The sequence below is a fragment of the Callorhinchus milii genome, unplaced genomic scaffold (assembly GCF_018977255.1).
Source record: "Callorhinchus milii isolate IMCB2004 unplaced genomic scaffold, IMCB_Cmil_1.0 Scaffold5, whole genome shotgun sequence".
Lineage (NCBI taxonomy): Eukaryota > Metazoa > Chordata > Chondrichthyes > Chimaeriformes > Callorhinchidae > Callorhinchus > Callorhinchus milii.
This window is the reverse complement of record NW_024704746.1, coordinates 25,071,695-25,090,747: the sequence shown is the minus strand read 5'-3', so window position 1 is coordinate 25,090,747 and position 19,053 is coordinate 25,071,695. Positions and strand designations below refer to the sequence as shown.

General features: G+C 38.0%; 1 protein-coding gene across 1 annotated transcript in view; it reads right to left on the bottom strand.

Annotated features, from left to right (window-relative positions):
- Positions 1 to 8,556: 8,556 nt before the first annotated feature.
- LOC103189351 (cAMP-dependent protein kinase type II-beta regulatory subunit) overlaps positions 8,557 to 19,053 on the bottom strand; it is a 47,624-nt gene continuing 37,127 nt past the window's right edge. Inside the window, exons 5-11 of the mRNA XM_007909706.1 lie at positions 16,615 to 16,721; positions 15,824 to 15,977; positions 13,978 to 14,079; positions 13,216 to 13,290; positions 12,578 to 12,643; positions 10,024 to 10,159; positions 8,557 to 8,789 (exon numbers count right to left, since the gene is read on the bottom strand). Of these exons, the coding sequence (XP_007907897.1) occupies positions 8,656 to 8,789; positions 10,024 to 10,159; positions 12,578 to 12,643; positions 13,216 to 13,290; positions 13,978 to 14,079; positions 15,824 to 15,977; positions 16,615 to 16,721 (774 nt within the window). The 3' untranslated portion in view covers positions 8,557 to 8,655. The remainder of the gene's footprint in view (positions 8,790 to 10,023; positions 10,160 to 12,577; positions 12,644 to 13,215; positions 13,291 to 13,977; positions 14,080 to 15,823; positions 15,978 to 16,614; positions 16,722 to 19,053) is intronic.

Here is a 19,053-nt window from a genome sequence, read left to right as displayed (position 1 = left end):
CGAGCACTAACCCCGAACCTTACTCACTGACAGTACAGCCCCCCTCTTCCTTACCCCAACCCTCATTACTGCCACCCTAACCCCAACCCTAATGGTCCAAATCTCTGTCTATCCCGTGTTTTGGGACGTCCTCCCGATATGAAAGGCGCTGTGTAAATGTCATTTTGTATGGTATTGTAACACTAACCCTCAACTAAACTCCCTCACAACAACAACAAGATTACATTTATATACAGCTTCCATTGCACCAACCCTTACCCCACCCCCCTCTTCCACTCCCAAAACTAAATCCAACGATATTCCTCACACAGCACAGCCTCTCTCACAGGGCACTCACACCCAGCCCCCTCCAACCCCAACGAAACCCCCACACCCCTTTGTCCAACACTAACCCTAACCCCAACTGAACCCTTCTGACAGCACCACCTTGCTTCCGCCTTACCCCAACCCGCCTTACCCCAACTCTAACCCTAACTCTCACAGCACAGCCTCCCTCACAGGGCATTCAACCCCAGCTCCCCCAACTCTAACCCCAACTCCCTAACCCCTACTGTACCCCTCTCACAGCACAACCTCCATTACCCCAACTCACACAGCCCCCCACCCCAACTCTAATCCCAACTGTAGCCTCTCACAGCACAGCCCCTCCTCACCCCCAAACCATTATCCCCAACTCTACTCACCCTTACCTTCACCCCAAACCTTTACCCCAAAGTAATGGGCAATGGTCTTCATAGATTCATAGAATCTTACAGCACAAAAAGAGGCCATTTGGCCCATCGAGTTCTGTGCTGCTCTTTGTGAAGAGCAATGTAATGTCAATCCCACTCCCCAGCCCTTTCCCCATAACCCGCAAACCCGTCCTCCTCAAATACCCGTCCACCGCGTTTTTAAAAGTTGTTATCGAATCGGCCTCGACCGCCCTTTCAGGCAATGCATTTCAGATTTGAACAACTCGCTGCGTGAAGCAATGTCTCCCCTCGGCTTCTCTTAGATACTATTTTGCATCTGTGACCTCGAGTCACCGACACAACCACCAGTGGGAACAGTTTGTCCCTTTCTAAGCTATCAAATCCCCTCATGATTTTGAAGACCTCTATCAGGTCCTCGTAACCTTCTCTGCTCCAATGAGACTAATCCTAACCTCTCCTCATCATCACGGTCCCTCATTCCTGGTACCATCCTCGTTAATCTCCTCTGCACACTTTCCAATGCCTTAACATCCTTCCTATAGTGTGGTGCCCAGAACTGGGGCAGTATTCTAACTGAGGCCTAACCAGTGTTTTATATGGGTTAATCATCACCTCCTCACACTCTTGTACTCTATGCCCCTATTTATAAAGCCTAGTATCCCATATGCCCTTTTTACAGCTTTATCTACCTGTCCTGACACCTTCATTTACCTGCACCCCCAGGTTGCTCTGTTCTTTTACCCCCCTTAAGATTATATTGCCTCCTCTCATTCTTTCTACCAAAATGCATTACTTCGCATTTCTCCACATTGAAACTCATCTGCCATGTGTCGCCCATTTTACCATTCTGTCTATGTCTTCCTGCAGTCGGCTCCTATCCTTCTCACTGTTTACCCCCTCCCTAACTTTGTGTCGTCCGCAAACTTGGAAATGGTGTTTGCTATACCCAAGTCCAGATCATTTATGTATATTAAGAAGAGCAGTGGTCCTAATACCGATCCCTGGGGGACACCACTGTACACTTCCCTCCAGTCAGAAAAGCAGCCGTTCACCACAACTCTCTGCTCTCTGTCTCCCAGCCAGTTCTGGATCCGCTGCCACTGTCCCTTTTATACCATTGGCTTCTATCTTTCTTACAAGTCTTTCATGTGGCACTTTGTCGAATGCCTTTTGAAAGTCCATATGAACTACATCAACTGCACTGCCTTAATCCACCCTCTCCGTTACCTCATCGAAAAATTCTATGAGATTTGTTAGACAAGATTTGCCTTTAACAAATCCATGTTGGCTGTCCCTAATTAACCCATATTCTTCTAAATGAAGATTTATTCTGTCCCGGATTATAGTCTCCAGGAGCTTCCCCACTACTGATGTTAGGCTGACTGGCCTGGAGTTCCCAGTAAAAATTGTAGCCAAAGCCTCCGCTATTTGTACCCGTGCCTCCCATAGTAACCTTGGTTGCATCCCGTCCGGACCGGGCAACTTATCTACCTTCAGCCCAGTCAACCTTTTCAGTACTTCCTCTCTGTTTATACTTATCCTATCCATTTCCTCTGCCCTCTTCTCCGATGCTGCGGCATTTGGTGCACCCACTTCTTTTGTGAAGACAGATGCAACGTATTCATTCAGTACATCAGCCGTGCCCTCTGCCTCCACAATAAGATTTCTGCCTTAATTGGCCCCACCCTACCTTTGACTAACCTATTTTTCTTGATATGTTTGTAAAATATTTTAGAATTCCCTTTAATGTTACCCGCTAACCTTTTCTCATGTAATCTTTTTGCCCCTCTTATTTCCTTTTTCAAACCTCTTCTACACTTCCTATATTCTATTTGTTTGTCTTCTGTATCTTGGATTTGACATTTGTCATACGCCTCCTTTTTCTGCTTCATTCTAGATACAATTACCTTCGTCATCCAGGGAGGTTTGGAAGCCCTACTTTTCCCTTTTATGGGAATGTATTTATTCTGTCCCCGAACTATCTCATCCTTCCCACTGCTCTTTAGTTGTTTTACCTGCCAATCCTTCTTTCCAGTCCATCTTGGCTAGGACCCTTTTGAACTCACTGAAATGTGCCCTCTTCTAGTTGAGTATCTTCACCTTAGATGGTTCCTTGTCTCTTTCCATATGTACTCTGAATCTAATGATGTTATGATCACTATTGCCCAGATGCTCTCCCACTGAAACTTGCTCCACTTGCCCTACTTCATTTCCCAGAACTAGATCTAGCACTGCTCCCTTCCTTGTTGGGATGGAAACGTACTGATCAAGAAAGTTGTCCTGTATGCATTTTAGGAATCTTTCCCCCTCCTTGCTCTTTGTGCTGTTGTTCTTGGCCTCCATTAATTCCAGTCCATATTGTAAATGGAAATGTTCCTCTAGAATCAAATAGATATTTAAACAGGAGACAGACAACAAAGAAAGGTTGGGGAAAATTAGATAAAAAATCTATCATGATCTTCAACCGGTGGAGTAGGCTTGATTGGCCAAATGGCCTCCCTGTTTTTATAGACCTCATTTACATTGCAACTTTTCCCAAGTCATTTAGATGGGATTGTGTCACTTGAAATAATCTATGCAACGAAACTAAACCACTGTTATTGCTTGATATCAAGGGATATGGGGCAAAGGTGGGTAAATGGAGTTGGAGATCAGCTATGATCTAATAGAATGGTGGAACAGGCTCAAGGGCTGAATGTCCTGTTCCAAGGTTCCCATGTTCCCAATGCCAGTTTCACAAGGCTTAATTAGTAAGATGAGAAAATTGTGCATTAACTAAACATTGCAGTAGTACACTGAAATAAAGCTAAACATGTTGAAACTTGGTCAATTTATAAAAGTTATTTATTTGAAGTAAATTTTAATTATAAGCTAAAATACTGAAGTATCATAGAAGACCAGCGTCGTAATATCAATCAAATCTGTAACTTTCAATAAAAATACTACAATATTGTGAATAAAACATACAGAAATCAGAATAGACATTAACAATTGGTCAGATTTTTAATTGAACAGTTTCCTGTAGCAGTAAAGAGAAGAGCGAAGTAGGACTCGTAAAATGTCAAAAAGATCTGTTACTGTTTTCTAATATACAGTATTCCTCAACCAACACTGAAGGGCAAGTCCACAGAAAAGGAAACCGTGGAGAATTTCAGATTTGCAAGATACTGTATTTTGCTAGTCCTTTCACAGTATAGATCGTTTTATACATAATTCCCTCTAGAAAATAGTCACACATAGTAATACTTTCAAATATAGCACAAAGCATCGGGTTTCAGCACTTTTTCAATTGAAAGTTTAAAGCAATAGTGTATCTAACATAAAATGTGGAAACTAGATCTATAAACCTGGAAGTATGTAGCTGTAGATGAATTTCACTACAAAACGCAGAAAACAAATTACTAAATATTCTTGATACGATTTTAAAACAAAATAACGTAAGTGAACATTCTACCACATGATTAGTGAAAACTTCTATTTCCTTTGTATTCTTCACTTTTTAAAATAAATTGCCGGTGAAAACAGTTAAATGAAGGAGCAAATGTTATTAAATTTACACAGCTTGATTCTATTAATGGAATAGATTTGTAGATTAAATATTTTGCTACAAAATTAAAAAAGATTGAAGATTTAATAAGTTAATATAATACAATACAAACAAAATGCTATTTTACTATAAATGTAGATTTATACAATTCCTACAAGGAATGTGAAGTGAAATTTAATTATCAATAAAACTACATATTGTGTCCAGCACATTAATAACAGCCCAGCAATAGCACAGTGTTCGTGTCAGATTGGTATTTAAAGACAATTAGAAATAACCATCTTTTATTCACAGTGGCCACAAATATATAATAATAATAATCCTTGCATTTGATATAGCGCTTTTCATGTCTTCCCGACATCTCAAAGCGCTTCACAGAATAAAGTGAATTGCCTGTATATTTATGGGCGAAATGCGGCAGCCAATTGTGCACAGCAGTGTCCCACAAACAGTTGTAGATTGAAAATCACCAATTTATTATTGTTTTGTTTTGGAGGGATTATTATTAGGTGTGTGGAGTAAGGAAACTTGCCCAAGGTTTCGCCCTCTGCCTGGAATTGAACTCAGATCTCTCACTTGCAAAGCGAGTGCTCTAACCACTGAGCTACAGGACTCCACAGATATATTCACCTGGTGAGAACTTAAATAAAAAGTTTAAACAGTTGACAAATAACTGGACTGGTTTTACATTAACGTAAATGAACTCTTCTATTATTGAATATTTAAGTCATTCAGACCCATGCAATGCTCCACTTTGAGTACCAAAAGTACAAAACATTTGCTGTTGTCACTGCTTTCCTCCAGGCATGTTTGATATGGTGCCTATTACATTTGGGTGTAATTGAGCGATAAAATGAAGAGGAAGATAATAAACAAGCGTGGTGAATAATTCCATAAAATGAAGAAAGTTGATTAAGATGACAAGGTGATGTTAAAAAAAGTTCAAAAAACATGATTCTTTTGAGATTTTAACTAAGTATTTGTAAAGCAACTTTATAAAGAATTGTATTTATCTGGATGAGAATATATGCATGCCAAGAACCAAGATTCGTGGAAGAGAAACACACTTAGTATTTGGTAAAATCATTTGAGAGATAGGTTCAGGCCATTTTAAGAATATAAGAATGCATGAAAAGGCCATTCACAGTCTAATGCAAAACCTCCCATATTATGGGCCTCGCCCACATCCATTCTGTTCTCAGTTCTGCACAGATCAGCCCCGTCCCACCCAGTGTCCCACGTCTAGACCAGCGTTTTAGATGTTCTGACATGATAAGGTGACAGAAGATCCATTGCAATCTCACAAGGCCATTCATCAATGTGGAAGTGGTCATATCTGTTAAGCAAAATGGCCACATGTGGCCACTGATTGGAGAGCGTTAGCGTAGCTACTTCCTGTGTACAACGCAAAACCTATATCGATGTTTGTGAAACGTTTCTGTTAATCCTTAGACTGAAAAAGCAGCAAAACCATCATCATCATTCAGCGCTCATTAAGCGCAGATTGGGTGACCAATTTGCAGAACACCTCCGTTCGGTACGCAAGGTCAACCCTGATCTTCTAGTCTCCTGCCATTTCAACTCACACTCCCATTCACAGTCTGACCTCTCCATCCATGGTCTCCTACGCTGTTCCAGTGATCCACAGCGAAAGCTTGAGGATCAACATCTTATCTGCTAGGGACCCTTCAGCCCTCTGGCCTCAATAGCAATTTCAGCCACTTCAGACTGTAACAGCTCACCTTTCCCTCCCCACCCCATTTTGTAGCAAAATGTCAAAGCAATTTTGATATTTTTTTAAACAATGATTGTTCATTCTCAAAGTCAACATTTTAACTGGAGCCCAGATGGCACATTGTTCTTTTACTTGTCTAACCTGGGATAATATCAATCCAAAGCAAATAGTTTGTAAATCCTTTCTGCTAAAGGTTCAATGTGACACAGGTTTGAGCAACTGGGCGTAAATCTTAACTGCAACATCTGACAACAATAATAATAATTGACAATAACAATAGACAGATGTGGGATGTAGAAACATTGATAGTGATAAGCACAGGATGGTGGGGGCGTTGTGCGGGAGCACTAGGGGGGAAATGTTCAGAGGTTGAATTTAGGGCACAACATTGAGACAGCAAATGGAGATTTAGTCTAAATATTTTGGTGCTTTATCTAACCAGAGATCCTTGATGTGACACAATGGAAGATTTGGATTCTTCATTCCCAGCATCCTTCATATGTCACTTGTAGTAACATTTTCTCAGGGAAAATCCTAGGTACAATTTGCTTTTAAGACATTGTCATGACCATGCGAATGTCACTCATGTGATCTGCCTTGCACTATATAGAGCCTGTGAAGTGTTTTTTCTTTCCTGCCACAAAGACTTACTCATTCATTCTCACCGCACAAGCTTTACCTGTAAACCAACCAGTACCATTTCTCTTTACATTTTTCCGATAGTCATGCCCACATATGCCTTGTGTTCATTGCATCTTTTCATAATACTGCTGAACTTCTGAATTGCTTTCCATTCAAACATTAACATTGATTATAAATACATTCAGACCATCAAATCCCAAATCACTAATGGAGTCATACTTTCACAATTATAATGTCACAAACAGTCTTACATAAAAGCAACATGAATTCTTGAAATATTTATTCGCACATTTTAGCCCAGCATCTACTGAGCAGCTTCAAGCCATTACAGACAATATCTAGTGCCAGTACTTGCTGATTATCACCAACTGATCCCACATCCATCCCCCATCTCCTAATCAGAGCCACCCTTTAAACTGATGCTATTCACATCAAAATGAAATCTAAGATGGCAATAACGTTATTATGTAGAAACTCAACAATGCCAACTGGAGATAGCTTCCCATACTCATAGCTACTGATCCACGTTTCAGTTACTATTATCCATGATTGTGGATTGGAACAAGTTGGCTGCACTTTTGTGGTTCTCACTCTGCAATGACAGTGCCAACATCTTCACAAGAGGAAACATCCTATTCCAGACTTCAGTGTCAAAAGGGGTTTTAACAATTATTTGCTGCGACGGATACCAATGATAAATTATCCACTTTGTAACAGAAAAAAACGTAACATTGAATACAGTATGAACAGATTAAACAAAAATTCTAAAAATATATAAATTTGCCCTATATAAGTCTTTGTTTTGTTCAGATGCATAATTCTAAGATTACCCAGTGAGAGTTGAGGAAAAAAATGGTAAAGCCCTAGTTTTGCATTTTTAAAAGCAATCTAATTCCACTGCTGCAGTATAATACTGAAAACTGTGATAGCCTCAGAGTGCAGTTTTCAGCACCATCTACATTTTCCTTTGACATTTTATGGTGAATTTTGAGGCTGGCATGTGCAGGGAATAAGCAGAAAATGAGCCTAAATGTAAAAAAAAGATGATGTAATACTACACGTATCCATTTTAATCTGTATTATGGTGAATAGTTTTATTTCAATACTTGATGCAGCTTCAAAATTTACACAGAATAATTTGCATTTCAAGACGGTAAAGATTTTCGTTGATTGCTCTTCAATTCAGATTTGAGTCTCAGCATTACGCTTCCGCTCAGCAACAACAACTTGCATTTGTATAGCGCCCTTCACACAGGGTAGCAGCCCGGAGCTCAGTCTGATCACAGTCGTGAATGACATTTAGGATAAGATCCTGTTCATAGCTGAAGTGTCTCACACCGAGAAAGTATTAAATTGGCGCTTGAGATTATATTTAGTAAGTTAGGCCTGTCTATAATGAAAAGAAACTTTGGAACAAATTATGTCATAAACTGCACTATACACATACTTTGGTGAAATATTTCAAGGAGCACTGTTTTAAAACCTTATTTTCATTCTGCATATGTCCATTGAGAGAGTCTTAAAAAAAATCTGACTTTAGAAAATGTTCCTAAAACAAATATGAAACTTCAAACTTATAGAATGGCACAGATGCAGTTTTCCATACCCAATGGCCACATGACGCATGTGTCTATCTGGCAGGATGTTGATGTAACCATCACTGTGCATGTTTAACATTGTCAATGTAAAAGATCCAGATGCTTTTCTGGATCCAGTTGTAGGATTTTGCTGTACAGTCTATTTTGAACAAATAATTGCAGTATATTGATAGATCACAGTTCAGTTTAGTCAGATACTTAAATGTTTTTCATCACTCAATTACTTATTTTTTCTGAAAGCTGGTACATAAAGGCTAAATTCTGCTTATTACTCAGCTGCAATGGTATCAGCTAAAAAATAAAAAAGGTTAAAAAAAAAGTGAACAGAATAGCCACAAAGAATGCTTAGCATCTACATAATTCAAATGTACTTTTCAGTGGAAAAACCACAATGGTGAAGTCAGTTTTAACAGTGAATGTTCACAAAGTCTACCCTCCTGTTCACACACTTGGGTCAGTGAGATCCATATTAGTTCCAAAAAGGGCCACAAGCTGCTCTTCATAATTTGCAATGTTTCTCTTCATAATTTCCATACAAGGACCAAGCAATCGCTCAAAAGCTTGGACATCCATAACTGGAACAAAGAGAGAAAAGTTATAGACCAAATTACAAGTTAAAGGCCCTAACCCCAACTCTCACACCCCCACCCCCACCCTGAGTTCCACACCAACCCCAACCACCCACCCCAACCCTCACCCCAAACCTAATTGTCAGATGCCTAGCTATATCAATGGCTCGCTTGCTCTTCCCCATGACACATTAATGTTGTGGGACAGTGTAGGAGGAATAAAATAATTGCAATGATCTGAGTCTTGTGAAGGGCTGAGTGGGCACACATTACCAAAGAGTCAGATTCTACTTAAATACATGTATACAAGGCATTTGGAATAAGCTACAGGTGAGGAAAATATTTAATTTACTATACCTGTTTCAAGACATTTTACTCTACTGCTTACTTAACTAGGTTAGGCACAATTGTTACACTTATAAATCGTGTTTATTGAAAAGTAGCTGTATAAAAAGTTAACTAAGCTTTAACTTTGTAATATAATAATTCTTGTATTTGATAATTCATCTTTCACATCAGGAGGATGCCTCAAAAGCACTTCACAGTGTAAAGTGTAGTGACTGTATTTTGCAAGCAAACTAAGTTCCCTCACAGCAGTATCCCACAAACAGCCATGAAGTTTAAGACCAATTATATCTGGAATGTTGGCCAGGACACCAGGAAAACTCCCTTTTCTTTTTATCAAAGTGCAATTGGATCTTTAACCTCCACCTGAACAGGTAGATCTTGGTTTAACATCTTATCCAAAAAACAATGCATTGTTCCCTCAGCACTACACTGGAGTGTCAACTTAGAACCTGAACTTAAGGTAGCAATATTTAAACCCACAACCTTCTGATTGAAGAACGTGAGAATGACCAATTCGGCCAGGCTGAGACTTGTAGCAACAGAGGACAATAATTGCCGAGTCTGGCACAATGAGTCCTATTACTGAAAACTATTGAAATTTGATTGAAATACATTCTAGAAATTCATATCCTGTGAAACCATTTCTACTTAAAAAATAAATACAGTATACTATGATAATGATCCTTGCATTTGATCTATCGACTCATCAAGTCCTCGAGACAACAACAACTTGCACTTATATAGCGTCCTCCACCCAGGGTAACTTCTCAGAGCTCTTGAGACGTCTCGAAGCGCTTCACAGAATATTTATGGGCAAAACTATACCACATTGAAAGCCATTGTTCACAATCTAGTAGACTTTCAACATACATTTTGAAACTGGAATATTTACCTAAACATTTCACCTTTCCTACAGCATGTGCGGAAGCTGCACGCGGTTTATTTGTTACCAAAGCAAGTTCTCCAAAATATTGTCCTCTTGTACAGCGAGCTATTTCTATTCCATTCTCATCCATATAACGTTGTGTCTATGTTGAGGGAAACAAAGGGAAATAATTCTGAACATATCAGTTTCAGACTAAAAATAGTTTCTTAAATCAATTTTAAAGAACATTCACAATAAAATTACTTTAAAATTTATTTTAAGGGCTAATCAATGGAAGCCTTAAGATCTTGTTTCACTGAATTGAAATGTCAAGTCTCCAGTCATATAATGCAAGTGAATGGTCCGTCGGTGATGTTAGCCTAAGTGATGACTTGATCCTTGTACAAAATGTACTTTTGTTTTGGGAAGATTTGTATCTGGTTTTCCCTTTCTAATACTCTTTCAATGAGAACAGATTTAATTCCCTTTTCGCTTTTTCCAACATCACCTTCTCCAAGTCCTTTACATAACTTTGGTGAACATAATTCGACAATACTTTACTGGAGTTGCCAATAATGTTCTAGAAATTGTACATTAGGGATTTGTTTGATGACCAATGATCTATTAGTTTTTATTTCAGGACAACCCTCTAAGGTTGTCAATGTTCTTGAACTTTTATTGATGCCCTTTTTAAAACAAAATCATGAGGTTACTGATTGTCTTCTAGATTAATCTTTGGCACTACCACAAGCATAGTCTTATTTATTATTTCCAATTTTCACTTCATCTCTTATAGGGAAGAAAGCATGTGAGGTCCACAGAGAGCTCTGAACAGTGAGGCTGAGGCCAGCAAAGCTTCGGCAGGAAGATCTTGTCCAATTGTCTAACATTGTACACTGATGTGCACATCAAACATTGATGTTTGAATTACTTTGCATAACCTCATTCTTCGACATCGACGACGACGAATGGACGTCGACAGCGGCTTCTTTTTCTGAGGTAACTTGATAGTTATTGGTGTTGATTATGACATGGAGGGCGTGTAGCTCAGACACATACCTACAGATACACATAGACACACACACACATACAAACATAGAGACACACACATACATAGACACACACACATACATAGAGTCCTGCAGCTCAGAGGTTAGAGCACTTGCTTTGCAAGTGAAAGACCCGAGTTCAATTCCAGGCAGGGCGAAACCTTCGGCAAGTTTCCTTACTCCACACGCCTGATAATAATCCCTCCAAAAAACAAAAACAATAATAAATCGGTCATTTTCAATCCACGACTGTTTGTGGGACACTGCTGTGCGCAATTGGCTGCCGCGTTTCACCCACAAAGTATTCTGTGACTAGCTTTGAGACGTCGAGAAGATGTGAAAAGCACTATATCAAATGCAAGGATTATTATTATTATTATTATTCCCAATCCACCTTATTTATATTTTGTAAATATTTGCAATTTTAATACCTTTGCCAATTGGCACATGTATATCATGTATCTGTAAAGATTTTTGAATTTATTCCTTGCAGAGCCCACCTAGCAATAACTTAATAGCATTTATACTGCTGTTTATCTATCTTTTATCTGTGTATATATTAAATATTATATATACTCTAATAAAACAATGGCTGTCTGCGCTTCAAGAAGGATCTCAATAACCGATTGATGTAGAAACATGATGTATACCTCATCGGAAAGGTCTTGCAACTTGGAGTGACATGGGCATATTTGTTTTCAGGTATTTCCTATCGTTCATGAATTATTTACAGTTTTGTGTTTGTAGCTGCAGTTGCACTTGGTGGCCATTGAGTCCTCCCACTGGAATCCTCCCACTGGAGCTCTCCCACTGGAGCCCTCCCACTAGAATCCTCCCACTTGAGCCCTCCCACTGGAGTCCTCCCAGCTGAGTATAGATAAAGATGAACTGATTGTCTGTCTGTCAACCTACATTCCATATTGGATCCTTTGGTTGCAAACAAAGCTGCAATGGGTACAGCTAGTGCTCTATAAGCTATTTAAAATCACTTCCAGGAGTAAATCTAGTAAACATGTAGTTTTCACACATTAGCCAATTGTGAGAGAATATTTCCCGTGGTCAGCAATGAAAGGGATCATATTATGACAAAGACATAGATTTTTTTTCTTTCATGATTAGAATGTGTTATTCTCTGCCACAAACACTGTTGAATTTGAGTTAAAATAAATTGTTTTAAAAGGAAATTAAACAGATAGTTGAAGAACGTCATGGTTGTACATTTCTATGCAGTTGTTTTGCTCTTCATAGATTAAGAGACTACTTGGCAAATAATTCAAAATAATAATATAAATAATAATAACCTTTGCATTTGATATAATGTCTTAGCATGACTTTGAGACTCTTCTAAGTGCTTCACAGCATATACTATAAAATGAATTGACTGTATATTTTGTGGGTGAGAAGTAAATTAAATCTGAGTAGTGCCCATTGGCAAAGAATTCAATTGGGATGAGTGTCATATAGTGTAGGATTTTTTAAAATTACTTCTTTATTTAAAACTTTGGGAACAGCCGGAGTTTTTGTACAGTTACCTTGCTCTTCAAGGTGATCCGGACTTCTCCCGACTCTACGATATAAAAACAATCAGCTTGGTCTCCCTGAAGAAGGATGGAAAATCCTGTTAAATCTAACACTTGCATCAATACAGAGGTAAGTTAATATTAGAAAGAGTACAAAATTAATAATTTATTATGAACTTTATCTTGCTATTTAGAAACTTAGCACAAAATAATAATTCGCTGGTTTGGAGGGAGTTCCACTGGTTGTGTGTGAAACTAGACTAACAGTAATTTATGCAACAAAATAATCCCTGCTGAACCAATATGATACTTAAAACGTTGAATTATAGGCAGTCTTGTGTCCATCAGGTATTACATTGAGAATGTCCCAATGATTAGTTCATTTTATTGGAGCTTCACAAAGCTTATATCCTATATCAATAAGAGTTTTTGTGAATGGTTTCTCAATTCTAGGGAAGTACTATAAATACTGTACAGAGTGATATATCCTATCAAACATTACAAAAATCCCGAATTCAATCTTGTTACCATAATTAACCAGCAAATAATTTAAAAACAGTCAATAACCTTAAGGAATGCAAGTGGTGCATGGTTTGGATATTTGCTAATGAGAACAAGAAGAAGGAAAAAACACAATGAAGTTATAATACCTGAGAAATGATGCGTTCCCCATCTTTGTACATTTTGGTTTCAAATACATCAACTACTTTCATTCGTTCTGATAACTTGAGAAACAAATGGATTTAGGGTTAGGGCAGAGTATAGATTGCATTCCAACAATGTATCTATTTCCATGTGGAGGTGGGATGCATGGAATTCTCAGCTTGGTTTGGAGATGGGTTTCCGCACGTATCAGACACCAAAAAAAAATGCAGCGTGTTGGTCATAGAAATTTACACAAGTTTATAAACAAGATTTGGAATTTGGAGAAGTGGACAAACAACAACAACAACTTGCATTTATATAGCTTCCTTCATGGGGTAACGTTGGACGTATAAGCCAAGGCCAAAGACATGGACCTAGAAGGTTTCTCAATTACAGCATCCTTTGAGATTGTGTCCATTAATCTTCTACATTTTCCATTAAATCTGTGTGTGCATACATTATTAATACCTTGGGACGTCCTCCTGACGTGAAAGGTGCTATATAAATGTTGTTGCTGTTGTTATTAGTTGTATCAAAAGGAATACTAATTTAAAATAATGGCTGCACGTTATTATTTTTCAAATTATTTTTTAAAAAGTTGCGTTGTGGTTATGTATACACTCTATATACAAATTACAAAATGAATAAATGAGATTTACACCAGAATACTGTATTATTTCTGAAATTTAGCAGTACAGTGAATTATCTGCTAAAACAATTATTTGTAAATGATGAACTGCCAGAAATGAAAAATGTATTATACTTACTTCTAGAGATTTTAGAAGTGGTAGAGACTGAATAAATGCTTCGTACATTTTCCGCTTCTTAGCATTGTTTTTTTGAATGATTCTACGAAAGGTTACTCTGTCCTAGAAGAAAATAGCCAGTGAAAAATTTTGTCAGGTTTTTAATTTCTAATTTTTTTTAATCAAAATCTCAATTGAAAGTAACAGGTAAATGAGTTTAGTTTACTGTATGGTGATCTTACTGAATTCAATAGCCCTCCCTTCCTCCCAACTCCCAAACCAGGTATCTCCTCATGATCTTAAATCAGCCCCAAGGTAGTGTATCTGGGTTGATGAGCTCATACACGCTGTGAGCTTCCACAATATAGTACAAGGTAAAACTCAACCCTTGTTCTGAAATCCTGATCTAAAAGAATTTCGAGATAATAACAATAATTTACATTTATATTGTGCTTTCACATTAAATTTCCTACCAAGAATGTCAATTAGCTAAGGCAGAAGCTACACAGTTAGTGAACCAGGTGATGGACCTGATTAAACTGTGAATGTAGATTAGCCACAACATATGATGTGATGCAATCCTAGACCAGATTCTGATCAACTTTCAACACATGTTTCTGAACCCAGAGAGAATCTCACATGCAAGCCACAGATTGTACATACAAAGTTATAAATTGTATGAGAGAACAATCAGAAACATCTCAATAGTGAATGAAATGATACAACTTAAAGCAGATGCAGTTTCCAGACATACACATGTTGCACGGAGCTTTTTAACTTTTATTTTGTATGGATAAGCTAGGTGCGTCTTGATTATTGTTAAATATATAATACACATGGAAGAATATTGTTTCATGTTTTATGGGAACTATATAAAGTATTTATTTTATGGTCAGATATCTTACAACACCAACTTATATTTATATAGCACCCTTCACGCTTGGTAGCGTCTTAGCTTATTAATCTGTTGGTGGGAGTCACTTGGGGTTAAATTTACAATCTGATTGGGCCTCATCACCAAATGTTGGTGTTCTGTGAGAGGAACAGGCTTGTTTCCCACCCCATCCTTTCTTAGGTTCTTAACATCCAAATCAAGTATCAATTATGTTATGTTAAGTTGGCTAAGTGATCAGCTTGAGGTGGTATAGCTCCGGGACAATACCTTGCGTCAAGGGCGCTATATAAATGCAAGTTGTTGTTGTTATAGCCCTCAGGCCAGTTTTGCTTGATGCTAAAAGTAAAAGAACATTTGACTGAACTGAAACTTGTTGTGAAAGAGAACACGCAACTTAGTGTATACATGAGACACAAAATACAACCAACATTATTGTGCCTCTAGAGGAAAACTGTATGAAACTACCACCGATACTGAGAACAGAATTACAAGGACATCCTTCAGACCAAAGCCCCGATGTACCAGAATGGAGATGACCACATGACTGGACAGTTCCCAATATATAGATTTTTGTGTGTTACTTTTTCCTATTGTTATGTTTTGCAGATTAAAAACAATATAAAAAAGCAACTTTAAATAGTAGAACCATATTGAAATCGTTAAGATTGATAGTTACATAGATATATAGATATCGATAATGTATAATATAGATATTTGTTCTATTCCTGGTTTCTAGGCCTGGAAACAAGTATTTTCATACAGGAACAGTTTCATTGGTTAATAGTTAAAATCACAGAATAATATTTAAAATTGGCAATTATTTTGAATTGCCACCATTAGGTTTATATTGAAGTAAATTACCCATTATGCCCCCAGAAACAACCAAACAACAACAACTTGCACTTATATAGCGCCCTTCCACGCAGGGTAGCGTCTCAGCAAACAAAGTAAATAAATGTTTTCCTCACTTACCAGACCCCACAGTGCTCCACTACAAGTAGCAATAATAGTCGCTGCTCTGGGAGTATTATACATCAAGGCCAGTTCACCAAAGCTACCTCGATTATCATAAGCACCAACACACATTGCTCCACTTTTTGCATTCACATAGATGTCATATGTTCCTCTGTGAAATGCAAATACATTTGATTCACCTTAATAAAATAAGTATTTCTACAATTTGGAAGAAAAGGTACTCCAGAATAATGTAGTGAATAACTCAATTTATCAAAGTCATTCACATTTGATGGGATGACATAAAGTTTGTGGTCCTTGTGATATTTATCGCATCAAATGTCAGAGAAAGCTCCCCCCAGCCCCGGAACCCACTTCTCCACCAGTAACTCTAGCATTTCTAACCAACTTTACACTTTCTGATCTCAGTAAATGAACCAAATCTTTAAAAATATATAATTAGACCTGACTTGGCACCTATTTTATTTTAAATCCATATGGATTTTGTGCAAATTAAAATGAGGGATGGTGGGAAATTGAAAATGTTTCTCATTTTGGCACTTCCAATTCTCCCCATGAGCTAGCTGTCTGTCTGTATCTGCCTGTCTCCAAACCGAGTGAGAAATGGCTAGTTTCTGAGGATGCATGTGGTATCACATTTGACACAAGACTCTTTCAACCCCACAGTAAACTTTCCCAGGTCCCAGAAGTGAAAGAATTGAACCACAGTTTTATTTTTAAAACCAAATATTAAATATTATGTTTTATATTTTGCTCCTCATTCAAAACAAATTTACAAAGACTCTTACCTTTCAACAACATAGAAGTTATCACCATCATCTCCTTGGTCAATGACATGTTCACCAACTTTAACTAACTTTTCAAACATAGCATCCAATACTTGAAACATTTGTTCCTATATAAAAAAGGTTTCAATGAAAGATTAGTCATGTATTTCAACTATACATAGACATTATACATTATATAATAATAATCCTTGCATTTGATATGATGTTTTAACAAATCGTTCAAATGTCTCAAACAGCTTTGCACAATTTTATGCTGAAGTGTAGTTATTGTGTATTTGTAGACAAACGTGACAACAAAATTTCACACAGCAATATCCCATAAACAGCCTTAAAGTGAGTGATCAATTTTATTTGGGAGATTGTTAGTGAGGACACTGGGATAAACTTCATTCTCTTTTCAAATAGTGCCATGGGATCCAAAACATCCATCTGAAAAGGCAAACAGGACCTCGGTTTAACATCTCATCTGAAGGATGGCACTTTCAACAATGCAGCGCTTCCCCAGTACACAAGAACATAAGAATCACTAGACGAAACCAAACCAAGGGCCATCCAGTTTGCCTTCCACCTTCCTGGCAGTCTCATGACATGTCTTAGAACCAACAAGGAAACATTAGAACCAACAAGGGAACAAGCCATACTGGATTTGGTGATGAGTAATGAGCCAGAAATAGTTAACAATCTGATAGTAAGGGAACATCTTGCAAATAGTGATCATAATATGATTGAATTTGACATTGGATTTGAGAGGGAGAAGGGAAGAGATCCAAACCAGGGTTTTAAATTTAAGTAAGGCAAACTTCAATGGGATGAGGAATATATTGACTTCAGTAAACTGGGCTGAACCGTTAGTAGGTAAACCTGCAGATGAACAATGGGACGTTTTCAAAAATATATTTGATACAGAACAAGCACTTACCCTAAAATGCAAAAGCTCCAATCATGGAGTTAAGCAACCATGGTGGGCAAAAGAGGTTAGAGACTGTATTAAGCTGAAAGAAAAGGCTTACTCAAATGCAATAAAAAGTGGGAATACAGAGGACTGGGAGAATTACAAAAGGCAACAAAGGGAGACAAGGAAAGTAATAAGAGGAGCAAAAAGGGAGCATGAGAAACAACTTGCACGGGATATTAAAACCAAAGCAAAAGCTTCTATAAATATATTAAGAGAAAGAGAAATCGTTAAGGGGAATGTGAGCCTGTTAAAGACAGATGTAGGTGAGACTATAATGAAAAATAAGGAAATGGCTGACATGTTAAATAAATACTTTGCTACCATTTTTACAGTAAACGATGAGGACAAAATACTAGCCGTACAGGGGAACCTAAAAATAAGTCAAAGAGAAATGCTTAATAAAATTAATATAAATAAATAAATGGTAATGGAGAAAAAAAACACAAATAGTCTATAGAGAAATATAGACCTGATAGTTTCCACCCCAGGGTGTCAAAGGAAAAAGGAGAGGAAATTGCAGATGCATTCATCAAAATTTTCCCAAAGTCACTAGATTTGGGAATTGTGTCCTTAGGTTGGAAAATTGCGAATGTTACCCCTTTATTTATGAAAGGAGGGAGGGAGAAACCAGGAAACTAAAGACCTGTCAGCTTAACGGCAGTTGTAGGTAAAATACTAGAATCCATCATCAGAGACAGAGTGACTGAGCACTTGGACAGGTATGAGTTGGTCAAAGAGAGTCAGCATGAGTTTGTGAAGGGTAGGTCGTGTCTGACTAATCTAATTGAAGGTTTTGAGGAAGTCACTAAAATGTTGTTTAAATGGACTTTCCGAAGGCATCTGATAAGGTTCCACACAAAAGATTACTTGTGAAAATGGAAGTGCATGCAGTCGGAGCTAACCATGTGACGTGGCTTGGTAATTGGTTGGGAGGCAGGAAACAGAGAGTAGGGATAAATGGAATATTCTCTGATTGCCGGGAAGTGACAAGTGGTGTCCCCCAGGGGTCTGTACTGGGACCTCAGCTATTTGCCATATATATATATATATATATATATATATATATAAATTACTTGGATGAAGGAATAGAAAGTGTTATATCCAAGTTTGCAGACAACACTAAGCTCGGAGGCTCAGTAAGTTGTGTAGATGGGAGTAGGAAGTTACAAAGGGACTTATACAGATTAACAACAACAACAACAACAAAATTACATTTAGAGAACGCCTTTCACGTCGGGAGGATGTCCTAAAGTGCTGAACAGTCAGGTGTCGGGGTCCTAGCATGCGGGAGGGATGGTGTAGAGGTAAAGAAAGGCAGAGAGATGGGAGGGCGATCGAAGGCACGATCGAAGAGAAGGGTCTTGAGACCGGCCTTAAAGGAGGCAAGGGGAGAAGTGAGGCGAAGGGACCGTGGGATGGAGTTCCAGAGTGTAGTGTAGTGTGAGGTCATCCACTATGGACCGAAAAAAGATGAAGCAGAATAT